At 48.3% G+C, this 9268-nt stretch overlaps 2 protein-coding genes across 3 annotated transcripts in view; both read left to right on the top strand.

Annotated features, from left to right (window-relative positions):
• The window catches only part of naif1 (nuclear apoptosis inducing factor 1), a gene marked incomplete at its 5' end in the record, with an annotated part of 5490 nt that extends 671 nt beyond the window's left edge, over window positions 1-4819 (top strand). Inside the window, 2 exons of the mRNA XM_079235500.1 lie at window positions 1299-1349; window positions 3960-4819. Of these exons, the coding sequence (XP_079091626.1) occupies window positions 1299-1349; window positions 3960-4489 (581 nt within the window). The 3' untranslated portion in view covers window positions 4490-4819. The remainder of the gene's footprint in view (window positions 1-1298; window positions 1350-3959) is intronic.
• A 1682-nt stretch (window positions 4820-6501) lies between these two features.
• On the top strand, window positions 6502-9014 carry dpm2 (dolichyl-phosphate mannosyltransferase subunit 2, regulatory). Of its 2 annotated transcripts, none has more exons than XM_079235589.1 (4): window positions 6502-6526; window positions 8076-8165; window positions 8321-8423; window positions 8563-9014. In XM_079235589.1, exons 1-4 carry the CDS (start codon window positions 6524-6526, stop codon window positions 8616-8618), a joined length of 252 nt encoding a protein of 83 aa, XP_079091715.1. In that variant the 5' UTR covers window positions 6502-6523; the 3' UTR covers window positions 8619-9014. The 2 variants fall into 2 exon arrangements, with proteins under 2 accessions (XP_079091715.1, XP_079091714.1); XM_079235588.1 differs by lacking the exon at window positions 6502-6526 and adding an exon at window positions 7190-7291.
• Window positions 9015-9268: the final 254 nt, after the last annotated feature.

Genomic DNA, 9268 nt, shown 5'->3' with positions numbered 1-9268 from the left:
ACAGTGGGCAGAGACCCCCAGAGGGACAGTGAGCAGAGACCCCCAGAGGGACAGTGGGCAGAGACCCCAGAGGGACAGTGAGCAGAGACCCCATGGGGACAGTGAGTAGAGACCCCATGGGGACAGTGAGCAGAGACCCCAGAGGGACAGTGAGCAGAGACCCCATGGGGACAGTGAGCAGAGACCCCAGAGGGACAGTGAGCAGAGACCCCAAAGGGACAGTGAGTAGAGACCCCAGAGGGACAGTGAGCAGAGACCCCAGAGGGACAGTGAGTAGAGACCCCATGGGGACAGTGAGTAGAGACCCCCCAGAGGGACAGTGAGCAGAGACCCCATGGGGACAGTGAGTAGAGACCCCCAGAGGGACAGTGAGTAGAGACCCCAGAGGGACAGTGAGCAGAGACCCCATGGGGACAGTGAGCAGAGACCCCAGAGGGACAGTGAGCAGAGACCCCAAAGGGACAGTGAGCAGAGACCCCCAGAGGGACAGTGGGCAGAGACCCCAGAGGGACAGTGAGCAGAGACCCCAGAGGGACAGTGAGCAGAGACCCCAAAGGGACAGTGAGCAGAGACCCCCAGAGGGACAGTGGGCAGAGACCCCCATGGGGACAGTGAGTAGAGACCCCAGAGGGACAGTGAGTAGAGACCCCAGAGGGACAGTGAGTAGAGACCCCATGGGGACAGTGAGTAGAGACCCCAGAGGGACAGTGAGCAGAGACCCCATGGGGACAGTGAGTAGAGACCCCAGAGGGACAGTGAGCAGAGACCCCCAGAGGAACAGTGGGCAGAGACCCCCAGAGGGACAGTGAGTAGCGACCCCATGGGGACAGTGAGCAGAGACCCCATGGGGACAGTGAGCAGAGACCCCAGCTAATGTTAGCCTCATAACTAGATACACGTGTTAAATAACGTTAGCCTCATAACTAGATACACGTTAGATAACGTTAGCCTCATAACTAGATACATGTGTTAGCTAACGTTAGCCTCATAACTAGATACATGTGTTAGCTAACGTTAGCCTCATAACTAGATACATGTGTTAGCTAGCGTTAGCCTAATAACTAGATACATGTGTTAGCTAACGTTAGCCTCATAACTAGATACATGTGTTAGCTAACGTTAGCCTCATAACTAGATACATGTGTTAGCTAACGTTAGCCTAATAACTAGATACATGTGTTAGCTAACGTTAGCCTCATAACTAGATACATGTGTTAGCTAACGTTAGCCTAATAACTAGATACATGTGTGTTCTTTGCGTGTTGGTTGCTGTGCTTCATCTCTGGTGTTTCTTTCAGCGCTGCCGGCCGGATCAGGAGCCGTCTGTGAGGAAGCAAAGCCTCTGAACGGTGAGTTATGATGTTCTGAATATGATGAAGGGATCTGATCATTGTAACGGTGAGACTTTACAGAATAATCTCTTTTGTTCTAAGAAGAAGAGAGAGGAAACTCTTGTTGGTCTAGGAGCTTCACTCAGTGAGCTACAATGTAACGCTTTACATGTTATCTGTTTGTCTGAGCATTCTAACAACAACAACAGTGCAATAGATATTCAATTAAGTATAAAATAATTTTAATAATAATTTTCTTTGTAAGAAAAATTCCTCGTTTGTGTGAACATTCCTGGTGAATAAATGGTTCTGATTGTGATGTAATATCAGGATGAATGGACTCAACATCAGCTGCAGGAGGTCTTCTTGTTTCAGCTGCAGGAGGAGGTCTTCTTGTTTCAGCTGCAGGAGGTCTTCTTGTTTCAGCTGCAGGAGGCCTTCTTGTTTCAGCTGCAGGAGGCCTTCTTGTTTCAGCTGCAGGAGGTCTTCTTGTTTCAGCTGCAGGAGGCCTTCTTGTTTCAGCTGCAGGAGGCCTTCTTGTTTCAGCTGCAGGAGGCCTTCTTGTTTCAGCTGCAGGAGGTCTTCTTGTTTCAGCTGCAGGAGGAGGTCTTCTTGTTTCAGCTGCAGGAGGTCTTCTTGTTTCAGCTGCAGGAGGTCTTCTTGTTTCAGCTGCAGGAGGCCTTCTTGTTTCAGCTGCAGGAGGAGGTCTTCTTGTTTCAGCTGCAGGAGGTCTTCTTGTTTCAGCTGCAGGAGGAGGTCTTCTTGTTTCAGCTGCAGGAGGAGGTCTTCTTGTTTCAGCTGCAGGAGGTCTTCTTGTTTCAGCTGCAGGAGGTCTTCTTGTTTCAGCTGCAGGAGGTCTTCTTGTTTCAGCTGCAGGAGGCCTTCTTGTTTCAGCTGCAGGAGGTCTTCTTGTTTCAGCTGCAGGAGGTCTTCTTGTTTCAGCTGCAGGAGGTCTTCTTGTTTCAGCTGCAGGAGGCCTTCTTGTTTCAGCTGCAGGAGGAGGTCTTCTTGTTTCAGCTGCAGGAGGTCTTCTTGTTTCAGCTGCAGGAGGAGGTCTTCTTGTTTCAGCTGCAGGAGGAGGTCTTCTTGTTTCAGCTGCAGGAGGTCTTCTTGTTTCAGCTGCAGGAAGAGGCCTTCTTTTTTCAGCTGCAGGAGGAGGTCTTCTTGTTTCAGCTGCAGGAGGTCTTCTTGTTTCAGCTGCAGGAGGAGGTCTTCTTGTTTCAGCTGCAGGAGGAGGTCTTCTTGTTTCAGCTGCAGGAGGTCTTCTTGTTTCAGCTGCAGGAGGAGGTCTTCTTGTTTCAGCTGCAGGAGGTCTTCTTGTTTCAGCTGCAGGAGGTCTTCTTGTTTCAGCTGCAGGAGGCCTTCTTGTTTCAGCTGCAGGAGGAGGTCTTCTTGTTTCAGCTGCAGGAGGTCTTCTTGTTTCAGCTGCAGGAGGAGGTCTTCTTGTTTCAGCTGCAGGAGGAGGTCTTCTTGTTTCAGCTGCAGGAGGTCTTCTTGTTTCAGCTGCAGGAAGAGGCCTTCTTGTTTCAGCTGCAGGAGGAGGTCTTCTTGTTTCAGCTGCAGGAGGTCTTCTTGTTTCAGCTGCAGGAGGAGGTCTTCTTGTTTCAGCTGCAGGAGGAGGTCTTCTTGTTTCAGCTGCAGGAGGTCTTGTTTCAGCTGCAGGAGGAGGTCTTCTTGTTTCAGCTGCAGGAGGTCTTCTTGTTTCAGCTGCAGGAGGTCTTCTTGTTTCAGCTGCAGGAGGTCTTCTTGTTTCAGCTGCAGGAAGAGGTCTTCTTGTTTCAGCTGCAGGAGGTCTTCTTGTTTCAGCTGCAGGAGGAGGTCTTCTTGTTTCAGCTGCAGGAGGTCTTCTTGTTTCAGCTGCAGGAGGAGGTCTTCTTGTTTCAGCTGCAGGAGGTCTTCTTGTTTCAGCTGCAGGAGGCCTTCTTGTTTCAGCTGCAGGAGGAGGTCTTCTTGTTTCAGCTGCAGGAGGTCTTCTTGTTTCAGCTGCAGGAAGAGGTCTTCTTGTTTCAGCTGCAGGAAGAGGTCTTCTTGTTTCAGCTGCAGGAGGTCTTCTTGTTTCAGCTGCAGGAAGAGGTCTTCTTGTTTCAGCTGCAGGAGGTCTTCTTGTTTCAGCTGCAGGAGGAGGTCTTCTTGTTTCAGCTGCAGGAGGTCTTCTTGTTTCAGCTGCAGGAAGAGGTCTTCTTGTTTCAGCTGCAGGAGGTCTTCTTGTTTCAGCTGCAGGAAGAGGTCTTCTTGTTTCAGCTGCAGGAAGAGGTCTTCTTGTTTCAGCTGCAGGAGGAGGTCTTCTTGTTTCAGCTGCAGGAAGAGGTCTTCTTGTTTCAGCTGCAGGAGGAGGTCTTCTTGTTTCAGCTGCAGGAGGAGGTCTTCTTGTTTCAGCTGCAGGAGGTCTTCTTGTTTCAGCTGCAGGAGGAGGTCTTCTTGTTTCAGCTGCAGGAGGAGGTCTTCTTGTTTCAGCTGCAGGAGGTCTTCTTGTTTCAGTTGCAGGAGGAGGTCTTCTTGTTTCAGCTGCAGGAGGCCTTCTTGTTTCAGCTGCAGGAGGCCTTCTTGTTTCAGCTGCAGGAGGTCTTCTTGTTTCAGCTGCAGGAGGAGGCCTCACTGTATTTCACTCTGTGTCTTCCTGTGTTCCAGCGGAGACGACGTACCACACCCTAGAGGACGGCGGCGTGGTGGAGTACTGCACCACCACAGTCAGCGACTCGGCTCCCTCCTCGGCGGTGGCGCTGGAGGCTCCGGCGGAGATGCTGGCCTCGTCCTCGTCCTCGCCGCCGCCGCCGCAGGGTCAGGCCAAGCCTCAGGAGCTGAAGAGCCGCATCGCCCTGAACTCAGCCCGCCTGCTGCAGGAGCAGAGGGTCACCAACGTGCACATCCGGCAGATCGCCCAGCACCTGGAGGGCCAGAACGAGCTGCTGCACATGATGCGGCGCTCGCAGGAGGCGCAGGCCTTCGCCCAGGAGCGGCAGGCCCAGGCGCTGGAGGGCACGCAGGCCGCGCTGCTGGCGCTGGTCCAGATGCTGCGGCCTGCGCTCAAAGACCTGCGCAAATTCCTCCAGACGGGCAGCGAGGTGGCGAGCGCCGCGGCAACCGCTGAGGGGGCGGGGCCAGAGGAGCAGAGAACCAAGACCCCTCAGGCTCCTCCACAGCCGGCTGAGGACACATAGTGTGTGTGTGTGTGTGTGTGTGTGTGTGTGTGTGTGTGTGTGTGTGTGTGTGTGTGTGTGTGTGTGTGTGTGTGTGTGTGTGTGTGTCTCTCTCTTGTACATAGAGGACTTCAGAAGACAATGACGAGTCATACGTTGCTTTGCTGTGAGCAAAGTGCAGAACTTGACTTTTGTTTTATTGTTCAGAAAAACAGTGAAAAGGTTATCTTGAAAATATTTTTTTACTTTTTACCATCTGTAATTATCAGCGAGTTTATGTTATTTAATACATTGGATTTAATAATGAAAGAAGGATTGTAATACAAGCTGCAGAACATCTCAGTTCTTCAAGTCACCCTGAAGAAGAGGAGGAGTCTGGTTTCTAGACTCAGACCTTCAGTCAGTGCTCCATGTCTTCAGAATAAAACATGCACTAAGTCCAGTGTGTTTACTGCAGGCTGCATCGCTGCTCATGAACCACGAGAGGAGCAGCAGTTTTATATCTATTTACAAATTGGGATGAAATGTGTCATGTAAATTACTTGTCTGTAATTTGGAATTCAACGATCAGGACAGGAAGGCACTCCAGCGTGTGATAAAAACTGCACAGTTCATCTCGGGAGCAGCTTTCCCCTCTCTTCAAGACATTTACTCCACCAGAGTAACCAGGAGACCACACCACATCATCAGGGACAGAACACATCATCAGGGACACAACACACCACATCATCAGGGACACAACACACCACACCATCAGGGACACAACACAGCACACCATCAGGGACACACCACATCATCAGGTACACGACACACCACACCATCAGGCACACAACACATCACCAGGGACACAACACGCCACATCACCAAGGACAGAGCACACCACATCATCAGGGACAGAGCACATCATCAGGTACACGACACACCACATCATCAGGGACACACCACATCACCAGGGACACAACACACCATCAGGGACATACCATACCATCAGGGACACACCACATCACCAGGTACAGAACACACCACATCATCAGGGACACAACACACCACATCATCAGGGACACACCATCAGGGACACACCACATCATCAGGGACACAACACACCATATCATCAGGGACACACCACACCATCAGGGACACAACACACCATCAGGGACACAACACACCACATCACCAGGGACAGAGCACATCATCAGGTACACGACACACCACATCATCAGGGACACACCACATCACCAGGGACACAACACACCACATCATCAGGGACACACCATACCACACCATCAGGGACACAACACATCACCAGGGACACAACACACCACATCATCAGGGACACAACACACCACATCATCGGGGACAGAACACAACACATGATCAGGGACACACCACATAATCAGGGACAGAACACACCACATCATCAGGGACAGAACACACCACATCATCAGGGACAGAGCACACCACATCATCAGGGACAGAACACACCACATCATCAGGGACACAACACATCAGGATGGTGAACACACACACACACGCACGCACTGAACTGTGAACGGCTGCTGCTGTGACTTCATATCTCGACCATACTTGTCCTTGTATATTTGTAGCAATGCATAGTGCACTTTATACACTGATTGTGAAATATTGCCATCACATGTTTGTCTTAAGCCTTTGTCTTTACCTAAAGTGTATTGTACCTCTGTGTGTTAGGAGGACCCAGCACAATAAGCTGTTCATTGTACAGAGTAACTGTGCATTTGACAATATCTTGAACCTTATTAGCTGTAACTGATGCAGTTTGTACTTTATTATGATAACTGAATACAAAACCTAACATATCATTAAAGTCATTAATGAATCATGCAGAGTCTATATGTAACAGGAAACCAGGTTTAAAATCCATGTAATGGGCCTGTCCTGTACTCGAGGTCGCAGTGGCGTCCATCCTCTTGATAACGTGTGTTTCGCAGCTCGGCCGGTAGGCAGCAGCAGAGAGTCTCGCTGCATCCTGTCACCCGCATTGTTCAGCAGGAAGAAGAGCAGCAGGAAGCGAACAGAATGGTAAGAGGCACGCGCTGCTCGGGTTAAACTCGCGCGTACGGCGGCTCCTGTGCGCGAGAGCGCGTGGACAAATACACGAAGAAGCTCCGCAGCCCGCGCGCAGCTAGCTAGCGGTAGCTTAGCTTCCCGGTCAGGACTGTGAGGCATAACGTTAGAGCTTCACGTTAGCTAACAAGCTTACTTGAATTAATTAAAATGATCGCTTATTAATTAAAGCTCACGTTAATAACAATTGTGACGCCATTGTTATTAACGTGAGCTTTTCGTCTCCGGTTAGTGTGACGTTGCAGCCAATGTAATACTGAGTGCGCATGCGCGGACTCCTCAACAGGTTCCCCAGATGTTCCTCTGTTCCTTCATGCAACAGTTTGAATGATGTGTTCTCATCCACCGCCTCTACCTTTCTCTCAGAGCTCAGCTCTAATCCTCAAGGCTTGTTCACAGGAGAATGGTCCAGTTAAATGACTCTTACTAAGTATCATTAGTACGTCCTGTGTGACGTCATGAAGTGAGAGCTGCATCAATTAGTCATCTAATAAATTAGATGACTAATTGATTAGTCGACTAATTGATTGATACAAAAAATGATCTGCAACAATTTCTTTATAATTGATTCTCTGTTAAAGTATTTTTCATGCAAAGATGTCAGAATGGTTTCCTGCTTTCCTCATGAAATAACGTGGTTTCGGACTGAGCAGCAGTCCTCTGCACTGGGACGTGATGGAGTCTACCTGGCCTCTAGAAGACGAGGGGTTGAAGATAATGGTTAGCTTACAAACAACCTGATGATGTCATCGGGGTTGTTGAGTGACTCGTTGAAGTAAAAGATGTTTAATCCGTTCCTCTGGGACGCGTCACATGTTGCCATGGTCTGGTCATGAGAGCTGTGACCATTACTGTGATCTTAACTATGTGACCTACTGTGATCTTATCTTCATGACCATTACTGTGATCTTATCTTATTGACTATACTGTGATCTTATCTTCATGACCATTACTGTGATCTTATCTTATTGACTATACTGTGATCTTATCTTTATGACCATTACTGTGATCTTGTCTTTATGACCATTACTGTGATCTTGTCTTTATGACCATTACTGTGATCTTGTCTTCGTGACCTAGTGTGATCTTATCTTCATGACCATTACTGTGATCTTGTCTTCATGACTATAGTGTGATCTTATCTTCATGACCATTACTGTGATCTTATCTTCATGACTATAGTGTGATCTTATCTTTATGACTATTACTGTGATCTTATCTTCATGACTATAGTGTGATCTTATCTTCATGACTATAGTGTGATCTTATCTTCATGACTATAGTGTGATCTTATCTTCATGACTATAGTGTGATCTTATCTTTATGACCATTACTGTGATCTTATCTTCATGACTATAGTGTGATCTTATCTTCATGACTATAGTGTGATCTTATCTTCATGACTATAGTGTGATCTTATCTTCATGACCATTACTGTGATCTTATCTTCATGACTATAGTGTGATCTTATATCCATGACCATTACTGTGATCTTGTCTTCCAGGCGACAGGAGTGGATCAGGCGGTGGGCATGAGTCTGGTGGTCTTCAGCCTCCTGCTGTTCTCGTACTACTCTGTGTGGGTCATCGTGCTGGTGGGTTCTGTTCTAGTCCTGAAGGCTCTACCAGACCTCTCAGGGTTACATCCCCTCTCCTTGAATGCAGTGTTTACATCATAAATCAACACTGCAGTGTGTCTTGTTGTCACAAACAAAGAAGATGAACGTTGCTCTGCTCTCTGGTTCTTCAGCCTTTCGTGTCCGATGACCACGCCGTGCACAAGTACTTCCTTCCTCGAGAGTTCTCCGTCATCCTGCCGGGCCTGGCAGCGCTGCTGCTGCTGATCTGCATCGGTGAGAGCACACACGCACGCACACACACGCACACTCACATTCACACACTCACACACTCACACACACACACACACGTGACGGCGCTCTACAGCTCTACAGCTCAACAGTCGGTGTAGAAGTTAACCTCTCCTCTCCACAGGGGCCTTCACTGCTTTCATCATGTGGAAGAACCGCCAGCCAAAGAAAGTGGACTGAGTCAGGAGGAGTGCTGTGCACTGATTGATGCTACACCCTCTAATGGACTGATTGATGCTACACCCTCTACTGGACTGATTGATGCTACACCCTCTAGTGGACTGATTGATGCTACACCCTCTAATGGACTGATTGATGCTACACCCTCTACTGGACTGATTGATGCTACACCCTCTAATGGACTGATTGATGCTACACCCTCTACTGGACTGATTGATGCTACAGCTGTTTTTCATGCTCACAAAGTTATATTTTTTTAAAGAAAGTTCCTGATATGTATGTAATATTTGGGTTTGAGTTGATAACTTTAAAGCTTCTATGTGTCCAATTTGAAAACCTTTGACTTTGGCGCCCCCAAGTGGTGATATAGAAAACTACAGAATCCATTAAAAACAAACCAAAGACTAGTTTCTTTCTTTGTAAAAGGTTATATTGACATTATGTTTAAATGATCTCACAGCTCAGTGCTAGTATTCAGAGTGTTTCTCTCCTCTAGCAGACTGTGAACAGGAAGAGACATATCAAGGTCATATCAAGGTCATATCTAGGTCATATCAAGCTCATATGTAGGTCATATCTAGGTCATATCTAGGTCATCTAAGTCTTCAGGTCATATCTTAGTCATATCAAGGTCATATCTAAGTCATATC

The sequence above is a fragment of the Taurulus bubalis genome (assembly GCF_910589615.1).
Source record: "Taurulus bubalis genome assembly, chromosome: 19".
Lineage (NCBI taxonomy): Eukaryota > Metazoa > Chordata > Actinopteri > Perciformes > Cottidae > Taurulus > Taurulus bubalis.
This window is presented reverse-complemented; position numbering and strand designations above follow the sequence as displayed.

What these genes read in the sequence shown, in the direction of transcription:
- dpm2 (XM_079235588.1), top strand. Translation starts at nt 7,247, where the DNA reads ATGGAGTCTACCTGGCCTCTAGAAGACGAGGGGTTGAAGATAATG. An exon ending in ACGAGGGGTTGAAGATAATG is followed by an intron (nt 7,292 to 8,075) that starts GTTAGCTTACAA and finishes CTTGTCTTCCAG; the next exon opens with GCGACAGGAGTGGATCAGGC. An exon ending in CTGTGTGGGTCATCGTGCTG is followed by an intron (nt 8,166 to 8,320) that starts GTGGGTTCTGTT and finishes CTGGTTCTTCAG; the next exon opens with CCTTTCGTGTCCGATGACCA.